General features: G+C 51.0%; 8 protein-coding genes across 8 annotated transcripts; 3 read left to right on the plus strand and 5 right to left on the minus strand.

The window, feature by feature from the left end:
• Nucleotides 1–315: 315 nt before the first annotated feature.
• On the minus strand, nucleotides 316–5,018 carry BDV14DRAFT_174061 (putative cation chloride cotransporter). Its single transcript, XM_073768832.1, has 4 exons — nucleotides 4,314–5,018; nucleotides 3,669–4,260; nucleotides 3,453–3,618; nucleotides 316–3,404 (listed from the first exon to the last, which is right to left on the minus strand). The coding sequence occupies exons 1-4, from the start codon at nucleotides 4,798–4,800 to the stop codon at nucleotides 987–989; spliced, it is 3,663 nt and encodes a 1,220-aa protein (XP_073627660.1). The 5' UTR covers nucleotides 4,801–5,018; the 3' UTR covers nucleotides 316–986.
• Nucleotides 5,019–5,068: 50 nt separating this feature from the next.
• Nucleotides 5,069–8,136, plus strand: BDV14DRAFT_174065 (putative amino acid transporter). Its single transcript, XM_073768833.1, has 2 exons — nucleotides 5,069–7,475; nucleotides 7,537–8,136. The coding sequence occupies exons 1-2, from the start codon at nucleotides 5,418–5,420 to the stop codon at nucleotides 7,699–7,701; spliced, it is 2,223 nt and encodes a 740-aa protein (XP_073627661.1). The 5' UTR covers nucleotides 5,069–5,417; the 3' UTR covers nucleotides 7,702–8,136.
• Nucleotides 8,137–8,266: 130 nt separating this feature from the next.
• Nucleotides 8,267–9,093, minus strand: BDV14DRAFT_200518 (pyruvate transporter MPC1; the record flags this gene model as incomplete). The annotated part of the gene is made up of 4 exons (XM_073773533.1): nucleotides 8,267–8,339; nucleotides 8,423–8,581; nucleotides 8,756–8,828; nucleotides 9,021–9,093. 4 exons carry the CDS (start codon nucleotides 9,091–9,093, stop codon nucleotides 8,267–8,269), a joined length of 378 nt encoding a protein of 125 aa, XP_073627662.1.
• A 470-nt stretch (nucleotides 9,094–9,563) lies between these two features.
• On the minus strand, nucleotides 9,564–10,521 carry BDV14DRAFT_200519 (small nuclear ribonucleoprotein-associated protein; the record flags this gene model as incomplete). Its single annotated transcript, XM_073773534.1, has 6 exons — nucleotides 9,564–9,646; nucleotides 9,698–9,739; nucleotides 9,796–10,201; nucleotides 10,261–10,332; nucleotides 10,388–10,396; nucleotides 10,495–10,521. 6 exons carry the CDS (start codon nucleotides 10,519–10,521, stop codon nucleotides 9,564–9,566), a joined length of 639 nt encoding a protein of 212 aa, XP_073627663.1.
• A 291-nt stretch (nucleotides 10,522–10,812) lies between these two features.
• Nucleotides 10,813–11,711, plus strand: BDV14DRAFT_209181 (60S ribosomal protein uL5; the record flags this gene model as incomplete). The annotated part of the gene is made up of 3 exons (XM_073775585.1): nucleotides 10,813–11,138; nucleotides 11,254–11,503; nucleotides 11,585–11,711. Exons 1-3 carry the CDS (start codon nucleotides 10,985–10,987, stop codon nucleotides 11,709–11,711), a joined length of 531 nt encoding a protein of 176 aa, XP_073627664.1. The 5' UTR covers nucleotides 10,813–10,984.
• An 860-nt stretch (nucleotides 11,712–12,571) lies between these two features.
• On the minus strand, nucleotides 12,572–13,499 carry BDV14DRAFT_71145 (uncharacterized protein). The gene is made up of 3 exons (XM_073777343.1): nucleotides 13,274–13,499; nucleotides 12,968–13,174; nucleotides 12,572–12,890 (listed from the first exon to the last, which is right to left on the minus strand). The coding sequence occupies exons 2-3, from the start codon at nucleotides 13,130–13,132 to the stop codon at nucleotides 12,654–12,656; spliced, it is 402 nt and encodes a 133-aa protein (XP_073627665.1). The 5' UTR covers nucleotides 13,133–13,174; nucleotides 13,274–13,499; the 3' UTR covers nucleotides 12,572–12,653.
• On the minus strand, nucleotides 13,278–13,638 carry BDV14DRAFT_71154 (uncharacterized protein). Its single transcript, XM_073777344.1, has one exon. It carries the CDS (start codon nucleotides 13,508–13,510, stop codon nucleotides 13,316–13,318), a length of 195 nt encoding a protein of 64 aa, XP_073627666.1. The 5' UTR covers nucleotides 13,511–13,638; the 3' UTR covers nucleotides 13,278–13,315.
• Nucleotides 13,639–14,340: 702 nt separating this feature from the next.
• BDV14DRAFT_200522 (putative carboxylesterase) lies at nucleotides 14,341–16,190 on the plus strand (the record flags this gene model as incomplete). Its single annotated transcript, XM_073773535.1, has 4 exons — nucleotides 14,341–14,671; nucleotides 14,739–14,762; nucleotides 14,815–15,093; nucleotides 15,163–16,190. 4 exons carry the CDS (start codon nucleotides 14,341–14,343, stop codon nucleotides 16,188–16,190), a joined length of 1,662 nt encoding a protein of 553 aa, XP_073627667.1.
• Between the last annotated feature and the right edge of the window lie 142 nt (nucleotides 16,191–16,332).

The raw sequence follows: 16,332 nt of genomic DNA on the forward strand, positions 1-16,332 counted from the left end.
GGCGCCTCAACACCAAATTTCTACTAAGCGTCAGGTTAAACCGCTTAGTAGCAATGGTATTCTAAAGACTCGTGATGCAATTCGATCTATTGAGGCGCGGAAGGAGAATGAAAGAGAGAAGGACCGGAAGAGGCTGGCAAAGCAATTTAAAAAGATATACGGCTACGAGCCCCCACCACGCTCGGAGACTCAAATCCAGGAGAATATTGAGAACGAGAGACGTGCACGAGAAGCAGGAGAGATTTTTTGGATAGATAGATAATTATTTATGTTGTAAATAGCTTCATGTTGTCTAAAAACGACGAAGAATGCGTGGTTACGAAGAAAGCGTGGCGCACCCAAAAGCGAAAGCGGTGGGTGGGCAGAAAGGCACTGATATTAAAGAAATCCGCTTGACCGCCCGTGTGCAAAATTGATCCCATGTTTCATCCACAGCGCCTGCTCATTGGCCCCTGCTGATCACTCCCCCAGCTAGTGGCGATCCTGGGACTGTCTGATGCCCTGGTGTTTGCCTATCACACTCTTCCCCTAACTGCTTCCAGATACTGATGGAGGGGCATGTGAGATGGGGCAGGCAAGCTGTTTGCTGTCCGATCATTGGCTGGGTCGAAAGTACGTTATCGCTCAACGGTCAGGTAGAGATCCAGAGAAGGCCTTGAATTTTTCCAAGGTTCCGTAGGGCAGGGAGGAGTGACTCGGAGTCGGACCTGAGGTATGGTAGCACTCAGGAGACACAGGCAAGCAAAAACACGGGACAGCTGGTACTTCATGCAGAAGCTGCCTCACTGCCAAGGTTCTCTAATGTCAGCTGTCGAATGAGGCAGTCTAGACTGTCGCTTATCTTGTTCTTATGCAGCTTGCTGGTTACACCATAAGAGGGACCTGGTAAGAATGTCATGTCTTCATGCTATATGGTCTTCTCATTTATACAGTAGTATCACAGATTTCTATTCGCAGCCCCCATTCATATATTGTAGCATCGCTCGTTAGAGATTCAACGTCACCGTCATGCTGTTGCTATGAACCAACAGGCAGGGAGGCAAGCCCTGCCACAATACACTCAAATCACTGAGATATGACTGGCTGGCAGCTTCGCTCTCCGCCGTTCCTTCAAGCGGCGATGGTAATGTTGTGAAAATAACAGCGGTATCCTTGCTATGCTTAGCCATCAGCTCATTCAAGATTAGGTGCTGTGCACGACTCGGCAGATCATTGAATGACAACGGGATTGACGCCTGTTGCGGGTACCCAGAAGCACTTGTTCGATCCGATGTCTCCGAGGGAGAGCGGCGCTTGTAGATGGACTCGGCTGTCTTGGACGACCGGGGAGGTGACATATTCGAGGCGAACATGATACTTGGTCCCGCACCTTCATCAGTGTTCACTTGAGCTTCTGGTATTGGTGAAGAGCTGAATCTGTTGCTCGATGCTGAACGGCTCATATGCGGCCGCCTTGGGGTTTTGGGAGTCTGGGGAGATCCTGTTTCGCTAGGCTCAACGATTGACGGGACCTCAGGCCGAGGAGGAACGTTGTCATTCGAATCCGGCGCTGAAGGCACGTTCTGGAACTGCGAAGTTGCAGTCCTCAGTAAACCAGATGCCTCCCCACCGCTAAATTCCTCGGAGTCACTATCATCGCTACTGTCGCTGCTGCTGCTCGTGGTGCTGTCATCCTCAACGAACGCGTCGAGCAAACGATGCGTTTGCATACCCAGATTGACTGCACCCAGGCCTTTGAAGCTAGTGATGGATCGACGTCGCCCAGCAGATGCCATTAACTTCTTCACTCCGCCTGCTAACGGGAATCGTGCAGCTTGCCGCTGCTCATGGCCTGAGCCATCAAGCCGGCTTGTTCCTCCGAATCTAGTTGACCAACTGAAAGTCGACGAATCATCTGAGTTTCTTCGGCCTCGGTGAAGGTCTTGCCACCAAGCTTCGTGTTTCAAAATTGTATTGATCTTTTCGTGGACATCCTGGGATCCTGGAGGAGGGTCTCCGTTGACTATGATGCGATATGTCTTCAAGTCACCGCATGCGAGCCAGAAGACCAGGATCTCCGCTTCTATCCGTAGTTTCTCAAGTAGGGTCTCAACCCGCTTTCTTTCATCCTCAACGTCAAGTTCGTATTCGACGAAGACGGCCACTCTCAATTTGTATGCCCTCTTCCAAGAAGGCACCGTATTCAGGATACATCCCAGTTGGAGGATTAGAGTATATGTATCAAAATTTGTCGTTAGCAGATTTCGCTTCGTTTCGCTATTTGCGTTCAATTCGGCAGACATCTGGATGGGCCAGAGGTCGATGTACTTTTTCGAGTCCGTTCCGTGTTCCCCAGGTAGCTCAAGGTCCTCGAACCCCTTAGCCAAGGCCACGTTGATACGCAGCTGGAATAACAAGTCCTCTAACACCGTAACGTAAGTCTGGCAGCTTGCCGACATGCTCGTCGATTCAGACCGACGGGTATCTGGCGATATTTGACGTGAATGGCCTTTATGGGGGATAATTGTCTCAGCGAGGGAACGACCTTCGCGGAACTGATCAATAATGACGATGTTTGGCCGCATACCCCCTAAGCCGGAGTTCAAGACAACGTTCCGGACACCCCACTCAACAGCAGGAGACACTGCAATGTTCACAAAAGCTTTGATCTTAGATGTCTCGACTAATTTGGTCCAGGAAGTCTGCTGTCGGCGCGCTTCCGGGACTGCGGACGAGAACTCGTCCGTGACAAGGACATGGCCAAGAACAAATAGAGCTCCCTTCTTTAACGAATTGCAAAAGGAGACCAACTTTGATTCTTCGTCGAGATTGTTCACAAACAGAAGGATTTGGGGTCGCCAGAATTTGACGTGCTCTTGCTTCAAGCGGAGCAGATACTTTCGCACCTGGTGGTAAATCAAACTCTGGCTAACATCACCCCACGGCTTTGGAGGAGATGTGTAGTGAATCAGTAGGAACAGTGTTACCAAGACACCGAAGCAACCAGTGGCATAGATCCCGTCCACGAAAAACATGCTGGCACCGCAGACCACAGTACCGGTCGCGGCTGTCTGCCAATTGAAATAGTGAAAGGATGGACGGAAATTAGGGGCAGAGCCTATCTTCAGCAGGAAACAAGCCAAGTTGGTCACCAAGAATGTCATGAGATAGGCCATCGTAACGAATGACGCGATCTGATTGATATCGAACAGCATTGTGAGTTGAGCAGCGATGAAAGTCACAATAATCGCGAGGATTGGCTCATCATTCTTCTTCGTGCCTTGGCTGAAGATACTCAGTCCAGGAAGCAGACTGTCTTTAGCAATGGCCTGAAGGAGCTTAGCGGATCCTATAACCCCCATCAGAGCAGAGAAAAAACTAGTCGCAAATTCACCCAATAGAATAACGACCTCGGAGATATTTGCCTGTGATCCTGTCAGAGGAAAATCAAGCAATAATGTTTAACGACTTACTATCTGAATAACATTGGCGTTGTTGTAGAGAGATTCTCTTGTCAATGAGGCTGCCATTGCGAATATCACGAGTGTGTAGAGGATGAATGTCAGAGCCAGTCCATAGAGAGTGCCTTTCGGAATTGACCTGCTAGGATTTTTGAGATCGCCTGACATGCTCGCACCTCTGCTCAAGTTAGCGCAATATCCAACTATGCGACAAAGCTTGATACGTACGCAAATATGCCTCCCGTCGCAGGGAACAAAATTCCGAAAAGGTCCTGAAAGTTCTCCCGCCCTTTAAGTTGACTGCCAGCTGCTCCTTTGGTAAGATGCGGCTTGAGATTTCCCATAAAAGTTTTGAGACTGAGTCCTGTGAAATGAATTCCCAGCTTCGGGGCGTAGAAGGGTTGCATGACAAGGGCAGACACTGGTATACTGATAGTAGCCACTAGTAGAATGACAAGCAATCCATTGCTCGCGCGAGCAAAAAGCGAGCTGCCTGCTAAGCAAATGCCGGTGCAAAGAACCAGGATAATGGTGCCCCAAAGATACTCCCACCAGAATCCTTCTTTAAGGAAGCTATACCAAGTGCCAGATTCCGAACCAAAATTCTGTGTGAAGCAGTCGATCAAACCCACGGCATTCATTCCCGTGTTCAATACAGAGCCCAAATAGAACACTATACCGATAGAACCACCAAACTCAGGGCCCAGAGAGCGGGAAATCAAATAGTAAGCCCCTCCTCCTTTGACTGTCCCGTTTGTTGCGATGGCTGACAAAGACATCGTGGTCACTAGGTTAATCGTATACGATATCGCGAGCAGTCCTTGAGAATGTGGTCAGCGGTGGTCGATACCAATGTAGCTGTAGAAAGACTACCTAGCATTCCTAGCAGACCAGCCTGTCCAAGGATGAATCCGAATCGAAGAAACATGAGAATGCTCAAGACATTCAAGCTCGTCGGTACAAACACCCCAGAGAAAGTTGTGAACTTATCTGAATTGTTTGATGGACGATGTTTCTCCCCATTGCCTCCTTTATGGTCGACACTCGCGTCCATGAGCGGTCCAGCGCCATGGGAGGCACTCGATGGTCCAGAATCATCGTTCCCTTGATTCCACCAACTCGAGAAGTATCTCAAAACGTTCGAAGGGGAGTGACGGCGAGCCGAGGGTGCGGAAGTATCGGGGTTTATGGACCCGTAAGATCGGATTGGCGCAGCCGATCGCCGATTCAGTAACCTTGCAGTTTCCTCTGGGGAAACTGGATCCAGTCTGGACTCATCTTCTTGTGCAGTGCGAGTGGAAAAGTTAGGTCTCCTCCAAGATGCAGACCCTGCAGCGCTGTCTCTTGGTGAGCTCGACATTGAATCTTGGGCTGTTTCCTTGTCACGAAAAGTGGCTCGCTGCTTCAAGGGGTCAAAACGAAGGATGCAGCTGTCGAATCACGGCATGGACGAAGACCGCCCCATTCGCTTCAAAAACAGTAATGAGCCGCCTGGATTGTAGTAAAGAGTATCGCAAGTCTTGATTGATTGTCGTCGACCGTCAACGGCGGTGACAGCTGTCATGGGAACAAGCCCGCTGCTGCATTGTTTCTTTCGGGGAGCGATTGACGATGACTTCATTCGCCAAGAGATAAGTGGTGCAAACACTGCAAACGGATTGCCCAGTCACGGGCCGTATCTGAAGCTCACGAGTCGTGACCCTCATCAGCAGCTGTAAACCGAGAACTCGCTCCCTCGCTTCGACATACTTGGCTATCTTTTACGGGCGATGAACAGCCTGCGAAGCTCTAACGGTCAAACTATCTCTTATCCGGAAGCTTTCCTTAAGCGCCCTTAACATTCGACGTCCTCGTCCTTCCACCTCCGCCCAGAGCAACAAATAGCGGTCCAAACAAAGCACTCGAACAATTGAGCGGCTGTGTCGCGACTTACGAGCTCTTGGTTTGCTATCTCTCGAGTATATACATTCTGGTAATATGGCATCCCCTGGAAGGTATGACAACGGGGAAGGCTCGTCATCCGCCAATGTTCGGTCATCTCCGATAGCAGCCTCCGCACGACGTTCAGGCTCTCCAGCTCCCGAATCTATAAGACATGCCTCGATAGCTCGACTAGCATCCCCCGTGCCCTCTGCGCCCAATTCTGTATCCTCGAGACAAATCCCGGTGCCGGTCTCCGCCGACGATGCACAAGAATTGGGCAGAGTCGAGAATCTCTCTTCTCTACCTGGTCCTGGGCAGTCCATGATTGCCTCGGCGCTCCAACAGAGCTTGGGACGTTCACCGCCGAGATTTGGAACTTCTCCAAGACGATCGGACTCTCCTGCTTTTAATCAAAATATTCAAGTGAGGTCGAATTATGGCTCCTTTGACCAAAAGCCTTGGAGGGAGGGGTCAGAGTACTCTGCAGCTCCGTACGAAGACCCAGAAATCGTCAAGAGGCACTTGGTGCAACCACTCGAGGGTCGAGACACTCAGTCCTCGGGTGATGGGACGAACGACGGGGATGACGAGTTTTCTAGCCTACGGCTTCAGGGAGGCGACATCACCAGACAGGTTTACCGATGGGCTGAAGACGCCGAAGAAGGTGGTTCCGTGCGGAAGCCTCACCGTAGCAGAAGCTTTAGTCTGAATCGTCCTATGCCTGAAGAGGATACCATGAACATCAACAGTATCCGCGTACCAGGCGGATTCCGAAGAGACTATTTGCGCCGAGCAGCTGGAAGCCCCCACCCGGGAGACCCTGATGCAAGGCCCGGTGCATCTCCCGCTCCGCACCAGCTTCCAACAACCAGTTTCCTGGAGTTTCTGACACTTTATGGTCATTTTGCTGGTGAAGAGCTGGAAGAAGACGACGAAGCCCTTGGGCCTGATGAGTATTTCTCGTCTGATGCTTATGACGAAACAGATGAACGTGAGCCGGGTGAGGATTCTGCTCTTCTTCGCCCTGAAACACCTGGTAAGAGAAAGCGCAAGCCTCGTGGTGGGACAGGGACAAACACACGAACCGGAGCAGCTTTGTTGCTCCTCAAGTCTTTCGTGGGCACCGGTGTCCTGTTCCTGCCGAGAGCTTTCCTTAACGGAGGTATGCTTTTTAGCAGCTTAGTCCTCCTTGCCGTTTCGCTACTCAGCTTCTACTGTTTCATTCTTCTGGTGAACTCAAGATTGAAAATCGATGGTTCCTTCGGTGACATTGGAGGAGCGCTGTATGGAAAGCATATGCGCCGGATCATCCTTGGCTCTATCGTCCTCAGCCAGCTGGGATTTGTTTCTGCGTACATTGTCTTTACGGCTGAGAACCTTCAGGCGTTTGTCCTCGCTGTCAGCAAGTGCAAGTCCTTCATTGATATCAAATTCATGGTGTTGATGCAACTGGTCATTTTCCTGCCGCTCTCGTTGATCCGCGACATCAGCAAACTGGGCTTCACTGCGCTTATTGCGGATCTGTTCATCTTGCTCGGCTTGGTCTACCTCTTCTATTATGACTTCCTCACGATATCGACTCAGGGTGGCGTTTCCGAAATCATTTCATTCAACCCATCTACATGGACACTCTTTATCGGAACTGCCATCTTCACTTTTGAGGGTGTTGGCCTGATCATTCCCATCCAGGAATCAATGAAACACCCCAAGCAGTTTACCGGCGTTCTTGCTGGTGTCATGGTCATCATTACCATCATCTTCCTGGCAGCCGGTGCCGTCAGCTATGCCGCATATGGACCCGCGACCAAAACTGTTATTCTCCTCAACCTGCCGCAAGATGACAAGCTGGTGAATGGCGTTCAGTTCCTCTATTCCCTTGCCATTCTCCTGAGCACTCCCCTCCAGCTCTTCCCAGCAATCCGAATCATGGAGAACGAACTCTTCACCCGCAGCGGCAAGTACAACCCCGGCATCAAGTGGAAGAAGAACGGTTTCCGTTTCTTCCTCGTCATGATTTGTGCATTCGTTGCATGGGGTGGAGCCGACGACCTCGACAAATTCGTCTCGCTTGTTGGCAGCTTCGCTTGTGTTCCTCTTATCTACGTTTACCCGGTATGTCCCTTCCTTTCATCGCCGAGTGCACTAAGCACAAATCTAATTCGTCCTTTCACAGCCCCTCCTCCATCTTAAGGCTTGCGCACGCTCCAGAAAACAGCAAATCGCAGACATCGCACTTGCTTGCCTCGGTGTCGTCAGCTGCCTGTACACGACCGCCCTGACGATCAACAATTGGGTCAACGGCGCCAATGGCAAAGCCCCCGGGTACTGCGACTCATAAAGATTGAGCTTTGCAACAGCCCTAGGACCCTAGAACCTCTAACTCTCTTTATGCTGTTCATAGAGAATGCTACTCACGTATAGACGACCGGTGAACGACATAGCACTGATTTACTCATCCCGGCGAGCAGATTGGCTAGCCGCATGTTTGGATTTTGATTGCGTCTTGGAATATACTATACTGTTTCGGATATTTTGTTTGGGATCGCGATGTTCGAGTACCTAGCGATGATGCGACTGATTTTGTTACCGAGTTTGTGATTTGTTTTATATAGCTTGAATACATCTACCACTTTGGCATTAGCACAAAGCGACCGCAAGAAAGTAATTCTTAGAGCCGTATGAGTCGATATATGACCCGGTACTTTCGGAGAACGAGAACCGTAGCATCTCCAACTTTAGGTTATCTCTACCATACCCCAAACACAAATCGACCATAACTAGTCACTTAAATTGAATCTTCCCTAGCTAAGTACAAAGACCGGTCTAGCAGAAATATATAGGTAAAAAACAGGGGATCCAGCCTAGGCAACCAACACCTTTCAATCTAAGAGTCTGTCTTACCCTTACGCACCAGCCTCAGTAGCGTCCTTACCCTGCGCCGCCTGGGCGGCAAGAGAAGCTTCACGGCCTCCCCAGCTAAAACGAAATATCGTTAGTTATATTTCTCCAAAATAGCAATATCGGACAAGAGGGGTGTAAAGGGGGATATGCAAACATACTTCCAGTAGTTCAGATAACGGTAACCCTGCGTGCACTGAGCGGAGAAGTTGATAGCGTGGCAGGCGAAGAGGAGGTAGTTCTTGGGGGAGACGGCAAGGGCGTAGCGCATGAATGTCGCGGAGTAGATCACCAGGGCACCGGTCATCTGGCCAGAGATACTGTTGTCAAGGTGTTAGCTTTGTTGTTGTGCTTATGTTTGCTTATCAGGTGCCGAAAGAAACGAAGGGTAAGGAAGCGGCATCCGAGACGATGGTTGACAACATGTCAATGGCGCCGTAAATGAAGCTTCCAACAAGTTGTAGGGTGGGAATCTGGGTTGTGTGGTCACGTACATTTCCGGATCTTTCTGGGTGTCCATCACGGCCGCAACGGGGATACCGAAGTTGGAGACGGGGCCCCAGAAGTCTAAGAGAATGATGAGTTAGTCCATGATATTCAGTGAACTTTTGATTTAGCAATGCAGGTCTCAGCCTCCGGTGCTAAGACAGTAATGTAGCTACACGAGCATGCCAATGCCGTTGTATCTCGACCGCAGCTGCGATGCGGCCGATTTCGGGAACGGGCTTGAGAAGAGTAAAAGCCGTGAATGCAACTTACGTGTCGAGCAGACATAGTCCGCGACCTTGTTGGACCGGATCTTCGCATTGAGAGCTTTGATTGCAGCGGCCATCTTGCAGAACGTGGGGGTGACAATGTCAGACAGCTGCTTGGTCAGAACGAAGCAGGAACAAGACTCGAGAGCGCCCGTTTTGGTCATCACCGAAGCGCGGGCGGAACGGCTGCCGGGCGGAGTCTTCGGCGAGATCACGTGCCATACTATCAGACACTAATTTACGCTGAAGATGCTGGAGTAAACGCTCAGTTTCATATTAGTGAACTATAAAAAAACTTCGATGTAGATCTAGCATGTCAGATCTCCATCCTAAAGTTTTGTTTAACCGTGGTTCTCTCGGCATTCCCTGCATCCGCACACGCCGCAACGCCTTGCCTGGTAAAGTCGAGGTGCTGTGCCCTATCCAGGAGCAGACGAATGGATGGGCAGCTATTTTATTTCCATTCAAATTGCTGCTCGTTTTTTGTCCTTGGTAGGCAGCCGTAGTTGTATTCTCAAGCTAACATATCATCCCGAATCGTCTCAAATCACCGACCACCAAAACCTGGCGGAGGGAATCCACGACCACCACCTGGAGGCTGGAAGCCAGGAGGAGGTTGGAAGCCACCAGCTAAAACAAAAGTTAGTCAACTATCGTGATTGTTCTCAGGAAGTTACCTACGAGCTTGGGGAGCACCGAATCCAGGAGGAGGAGCGAAGCCGGCTATTAATCCATCAGTTACATTACTAACGCAGTTTTGGAGGACAGTAAATACTTACGAGGACCACCAGCAGGACCTCCACGTCCACCGAAGCCAGGAGGGCCGCCAGGGAAACCACCAGGAGGGAAACCGGGGAACCCGCCAGGAGGTGGCGGTCCACCAACACCGGCAGCAGGTCCCCCGAGTCCGACCGGCAGGCCACGTCCAGCGGGCTTGCTGATTCCGGGACCAGCGGCGAGAGCGGCACCGGGGACGTTAGGGCCGCCTGTTCCAAGGCGAGCTGAAGGGTCGGCGGGAGGAGGTCCGTCGACGGAGCAAGAAACGACGTGAGTGCCGCGCACGATGGTGAGACCGAGGGTTCTCTTCTCTTCAGCCTCGACGAGGGGCGCGTTTCCGGGAGCTGACTTGGCTTTCCGCTTGACGCGGCGGAATTCTTCTGTATCGGCGAGGACGAGGTTCATGTGCTGAAAGCAGTCAGCAACAGTTTGAAATTGACAAGAAACACTATTCGCAAAACGCATACCTTATCGAAGGCTAGCATCTGACCGGTCATCTGTCGTCCATCGTTCAAGGTAACTCTCATACGGTAGTTGATCTAGTTTGGTGTTAGATTTTCACGAGATCGGTCGGGTGCATTGATCGTGACTCACGAGGTTTTGCTGGAGAAAACACAGAAGTTAACAGTCATTCTCAAGTCAAGCTATGCATGCGCTCAATTGCAAAGGATAGCGAAGCTCAAAAGGTCTTTCTAACTCACCATCTTGCCCTGCTTGTTGGCCGCCATGTTGGCTGAGTATGCGCACGAATGCGACTTGAATGTAGAACCAAAGAATGTGTATAGGCGATGTAGCAGCAGAGGTTCCCCTGGCTTATCTTCGCTTCAGCACTTGCACGCTCCGATGGAATTTAAGAGCTCTGGATCATGACCTTTGCGGCGCCAGTCTCTAAGGTTGGAACTGCGGGTGCTCAATCACGTGACCTAGAAATCTAGCCGCGCGGATCAGCGGCTAAGCGCCAACCCAGGCGATTGTGCCAAGCCGCTAAGGGCTCTCGCTTCCCACCGTCAACCCACATTCGAACTTCACACAACTTTCGTCGATTGACCGATTTCTCGAGATTCCTCCATTCAACGAGTCGACCAGTCCACGCCAAATCAATCGCCATGGTATGTTGAAGTACCCTCTACACAACGAAACCATCGTCGCCTTCATCTTGGAATAATTCGGAAATACTAATTTTTCATCGCCATGCAGTCGGAAGGAAAGGACAAGAGCACCAACCCCATGCGCGAGCTGCGCGTCCAGAAGCTCGTGCTCAACATCAGTGTCGGCGAGTCTGGTGACAGACTTACCCGTGCTGCTAAGGTGCTCGAGCAGCTGAGCGGTCAGACTCCTGTCTACAGTAAGAACGCCTGCCCCGATATTCGATGAAAGCCGGACACATGCGATATAGAAACAAAATTTGTGCAGGGAAGAGAAAAAGGATAGCAGGCTGACAAGATGGCACCAACCAACAGGCAAGGCCCGCTACACCGTCCGTACCTTCGGTATCCGTCGTAACGAAAAGATCGCCGTCCACGTTACTGTCCGTGGCCCCAAGGCTGAGGAGATCCTCGAGCGTGGCCTCAAGGTCAAGGAGTACGAGCTGAGGAAGCGCAACTTCTCCGAGACCGGTAACTTCGGTTTCGGTATCTCCGAGCACATCGATCTCGGTATCAAGTACGACCCCAACATTGGTATCTACGGCATGGACTTCTACTGCTGCATGTGAGTTGGACCCGGCATCTGCACTATACGCGGATCGCATTCGCCAGCGAGAAGGCCATCGGGACTGACAACAGGAAACAGGACCCGCCCCGGTGAGCGTGTCGCCAAGCGTCGCCGCTGCAAGGCCGTCATCGGCTCCAACCACCGCATCAACCAGACCGAGACCATGCGCTGGTTCAAGCAGCGCTTCGACGGTATCGTCCGGTAAATTATTCCAACCAACCCGGGGGATCCTTTGAAGTGGTGATGGTGAACAAGTGGAGGTCGTGTTTATGAATCGAAAAATTTCTCTGGCAGGCGTTTTCCTCTCTCGAAATGATGTTCGCTCTGCGCTTCTTGCTACCACGGCATGAGACATAGGCGTGATAGAAGAAACCAAACACACAAATCTTTCAAAACACAAACGCATCCACTTTTCACAATGAAGGCTTTCACACAGGGTGATTGAGTTCCGCTTAACCATTGTTGAAGAGTATGGCTTTTGCCTTTGATGCCTGTTGCTTGCTGCATGGAGACTCTACCCATACTCCCCTTGGGAGTTAGGACGGGTCCATGTTCGCTTGTTTTTGGCCGGCCTCGCCACTCGATTGGTCTCTTTGAGCTGTTGAGTCGCTTCTCTTGTTTCTTCTCATCAACTCGTGGTACGTAGACGTAGTACTGGGCTCATGTTCTTGGGGCCTCAAGGTATGACATGAAGATGTCAACTCGTAGATGTAATGGCCATTAGCCGCTTCACGTCCCTCTTGCAGTCTTCAGCCGGACACACTCTCGACCTGCAGTCAACCGAGCTCTGGTGTACCCTCACAAGCATCGAGCGGCATGCTAGCCTATTGTACGTCTACTTTACTCTCGAATGAGAAGGAAGACTGCTATTGCAGTTGGGCACTCTCGATGCTCACGCAGATGCAACGTCGCTACGCAACATCAAGCACCAACGCAGTGCAACCCCTTCAAGCGTCAATCTACGACACAGATATACTCGATTGATCATGAAGATGACAGGTTTATACCGAATACTGATTTCAATCACAAAGCGTAATTGATGCCTGCATACAATCCAAATCAAATGACATACATAGAACAGACGTTCGCAAAAAAAGCACGTCTCCTGGGAAATCACCCCATCTGTTTATCTTCGTATATTCGACCCTTATTTATTCCCCCCCGTATACCCAGACCACCACTTCGAGAAGAACCCGCCCGGAGCCGCCTGCTCATTCCAGCTTTTTCTGCGCTCCGCAAACGCCCCGTCGTACGGGCTTCTCTTCTGGTTAGTCAGGCTCTCGAAGAGAGTCGAGGGACCGTGGCCGCTTGACCTTCGCCGCTCACCGAGACTGGGAGGGCTGCGTTCGCCGGCGTTTGCTGATGCGTCGGATGCACTTGAAGACTGTGGATAAGTTGTTAGTTATGGCTCGTTCTTGTTCTATTTCGAGATGGGGATTCGGGGAGGGGTGTCTAGCGTACTCTTCTTTCAGTGTTGGCCGCGAAGGCATCAGAGGCGCTTGTTGAGGGACGTCTGTAGGCTGAGGGCTGGCCACCTCGAACCCAAACGTTGTGGTGCTCGTGGCGGTTGCCGAAGTCGCCGTGCCAGTGGCGAGGAGGAGATTTGTTGGTGTTTTCGTTGTTCATGGTTATGAGCCCAGATATCTGACCAGTAGAGAAATGATGTTACTACGATACAAATGTTAGCACAAGTTCCGTGTCGACTGAGTTTGCTACTGGAATCTTATTCCAAAATGCTTCGAAAACTCAAAAAGCGGGGAAACTCACTCAAGGATGGATTATTCTCTGTGCACTCTTTCAATGATGAATCTAGCCGATCCCAAGAACAGTACCCAGCAGTGCGTTATATACGCCGAAGAGGGGTAGGCCGTAACCCCCAATGCAGCTGTGAAACGCTTTCTCCATGATAGGCCGCGCCAAATTCGTCACCCCAGTGGACGCAACAGCTCTTGACAATGAATTGGCACCAATAGCGGAACATGGCGGTTTGCCAACCCAGTGCATTCGACCATGATTGGGACGAAGACACCACAGACCCCGGACAGAACAACAGTCTAAATCCACGGTGCAACGTCAGACAGGCATCGAGACGTGAGAGCTGATGGGATCGAGCTGCTGCATTCAATCAGATCATGATGTCGGTTGCTTCCAATTGAAACGAGGCTGACGTCAACCTGCTATCCTAAGTGCGGGGGTCCATGGAGGTGAACAATGGATGGGTGATGAGGGTGAGCCACGGGCGAGTGATTTTCGAGGGGATGTCAGCTGGTCGGGCGACAATCGTTAGTTTTTAAGCGGAGCATCCAATGTAATGGGCTTGGGGGGTTACCCTGGTTGCTCGTCTGTAGGGTTTGGTACTAGTAGAGGTTGTTGCGGTGCTGGAGGTATAAACTTGTCATGCCTTTCGAGAGGTTTATTCGAGAGACTGCATACTTCGGTCACTTCAAGTCTCGTAATACATTGGGCGTTTGCATTTCAACTGTTCATAATGGAAGGAGAATCCAGCAACTCGATGTCGTCGCCGACGAAGGGACAGCCCGTCACGTGGCCAGCGGACCCCAAGGGCAACTCCGACTTTAACTCCGACTCCAACTCTCCCCGCATCTCGCTCTCCTCGTCTCCCCAGAGTCCCTCCCTCCTTATCCGCCCTGGTTCGCGCTTCAACACTCTGCATTTATAACTGCCTGCATTGCTATCATCTTAGGCCAAGAACTTTGGATTTTGAGACCTTGAACTGGACCAATTGCTCAATTGACCATCCCGACAGCAATTGAGCCTCGGCTATCGACAGCCACATATTCTCGCAACGACATCAAAACTCACAAACCACAACAATGCAGACAGTACAAACATCATACCTAAAGTCCCTCGGACCACGAGGGTACGTTCAAGGACGCACCATCTCCTCAAAACCCTCAAACACCCCATTGTGCCATTACTTCGGCGGTATCCAATACGCGCTCCCACCTCCGCAACGCTGGCGCAAAGCCCGCAAGTTACCCGAAAGTTATACCTATGGCACCAATGACCGACCCTTTCATTGCCCCGGTGCCACGCATAGCTGTCCGCAGGTGACATTCTCTAATCTCTCGAGCGAGGAATTGGGGCAGGAGGATTGCTTCCAGTGTAATGTTTGGGTTCCGCTAGGGGAGCCCCCGGAGGAGGGTATGTACATATCTTCTGTCAATTACAATATTTATAGAAATAAGAGATCTGATCGATTTGTTCATAGGCTGGCCTGTTCTTGTCTTTATTCGTATGTATACGCCCAAAACCCCTTCCATCTACAGCATCTCATACCCAACTAGATGGTGGCTTCCTGCAATTCGGCACACCAAACTCCTTTTCTGCCGCAGGCCTTCTCGGTGATACAGATCTCAACGCCATAATCGTCATGCCAGCGTACCGCCTGAACGTCTTGGGCTTCCTTTACTCTTCAGAGCTCGAGGAGGAAGCAGCTGCAAACGGCGAAACAGTCGGAAACTACGGCTTCTGGGACCAGCGCATGGCGCTCGAATGGACGAAAGAGAATATCAAGTATTTCGGTGGAAATGGGGAGCAAATTACGCTCGCTGGGTATTCTGCTGGTATGCCTATACTTTCCCCTTCCAGCCCTATATTCACCCCCGGCAAAGCTAACAACAATACACGAACAGGCGCATACTCCGTCTGCTACCAACTAACCCACGACCTCACCCTCCCCGACACCCAATCCATCATAAAAAGAGCCTGCATCTGGTCCAACTCATTCACAGTGCAACCCAAACCACCCAGTCTCGCCCAAACCCAATTCAACCAGCTCCTCTCAGCCCTGAAAATCCCTCATTCCCTCCCCGCCAGCGAAAAACTCTCCCGCCTCCGCAGCACAAACACACGAACCCTCCTCTCCGCCTCGCAATCAATCCAACTGCACGAGTTCCGGCCCACAACAGACAACGTCTTCATTAGAAACAACCTCTTCCACACCCTCGACAACGGCGTCCTCGCTAGAATCCTCGTGAAAAGAAACATCCACATTATAACCGGCGAATGCCGCGACGAGCATTTCCTCTACGGGACATATCGGCGCCCCGCAAAGAATACGTTGGGGTATCTCAGGGACCGCCTGCTGGCAGATTACCCGCGGCCTGTCGTCGACACACTCATGAAACTATACTACCCCAACGGCGAACTCCCGCGCCAATGCAAAGACTGGAGCAGCGACGCATTCGGGCGCATATACGCAGATATGCAGATCCATAATATGCAGCGCGGGTTTATATACGCTCTTACGAACCCGATTCACGGCGACGCGGATCTAGGCAGGAAAGTTGAAAGGCTTATTCATCGGTATCGCATGGAGTATCGTCTTTCATGCGCGGATCGATCGGCGCCGCCAAATTGGGGTGTAACGCATGCAACGGATCAGTATATTTGGTTTTGGGGCAATGGGGAGTTCGTTTCGTCTAGGGAGAAGGGGATTATAAGAGAGGCTGTCATTAACCCGCTTATCAAATTTGTAAAGGGGGAGGAGGATATCGGGTGGGGGGTTGATAGTGTAAGGTATATGAGGACCTTGAAGCCCGATGGGACGACGGTGATTTGGCGGGATGGACTTTGGGAGGGGGCTGTTAGGGTTTGGAGGGCTTTGAGGAAGGTTGCGGATTTTGAGGTGGGTGAGGTTGAGGTTGAGGCGAAGCTTTGAATTGGGTTGTCTTTGGATTTTCTGGTTCTTGCAGGTTGTTGATTTGGGTTTTGGGTGTGTATATACTGTATAGATGTCCATATACGAAACATACGGAGGATATTGTTGGATGGGACGAAGAGTATCACTGTTAATAATCAAT

Source organism: Aspergillus stella-maris, assembly GCF_047715825.1.
Source record: "Aspergillus stella-maris strain CBS 113639 unplaced genomic scaffold BDV14scaffold_30, whole genome shotgun sequence".
NCBI lineage: Eukaryota > Fungi > Ascomycota > Eurotiomycetes > Eurotiales > Aspergillaceae > Aspergillus > Aspergillus stella-maris.

Excerpts from the sequence above, each read along its gene's own strand:
- BDV14DRAFT_174061 (XM_073768832.1), bottom strand. The coding sequence starts at position 4,800 with ATGTCGAGCTCACCAAGAGACAGCGCTGCAGGGTCTGCATCTTGGAGG. Across the intron at positions 3,619-3,668 it reads GCGACGGGAGGCATATTTGC|AGGTGCGAGCATGTCAGGCG; the intron begins GTACGTATCAAG and ends TAACTTGAGCAG. Across the intron at positions 3,405-3,452 it reads ACGCCAATGTTATTCAGATA|GCAAATATCTCCGAGGTCGT; the intron begins GTAAGTCGTTAA and ends ACAGGATCACAG.
- BDV14DRAFT_174065 (XM_073768833.1), top strand. The coding sequence starts at position 5,418 with ATGGCATCCCCTGGAAGGTATGACAACGGGGAAGGCTCGTCATCCGCC. Across the intron at positions 7,476-7,536 it reads CTCTTATCTACGTTTACCCG|CCCCTCCTCCATCTTAAGGC; the intron begins GTATGTCCCTTC and ends GTCCTTTCACAG.
- BDV14DRAFT_71145 (XM_073777343.1), bottom strand. The coding sequence starts at position 13,132 with ATGAACAACGAAAACACCAACAAATCTCCTCCTCGCCACTGGCACGGC. Across the intron at positions 12,891-12,967 it reads CGGCCAACACTGAAAGAAGA|TCTTCAAGTGCATCCGACGC; the intron begins GTACGCTAGACA and ends ACTTATCCACAG.
- BDV14DRAFT_71154 (XM_073777344.1), bottom strand. The coding sequence starts at position 13,510 with ATGCACTGGGTTGGCAAACCGCCATGTTCCGCTATTGGTGCCAATTCA.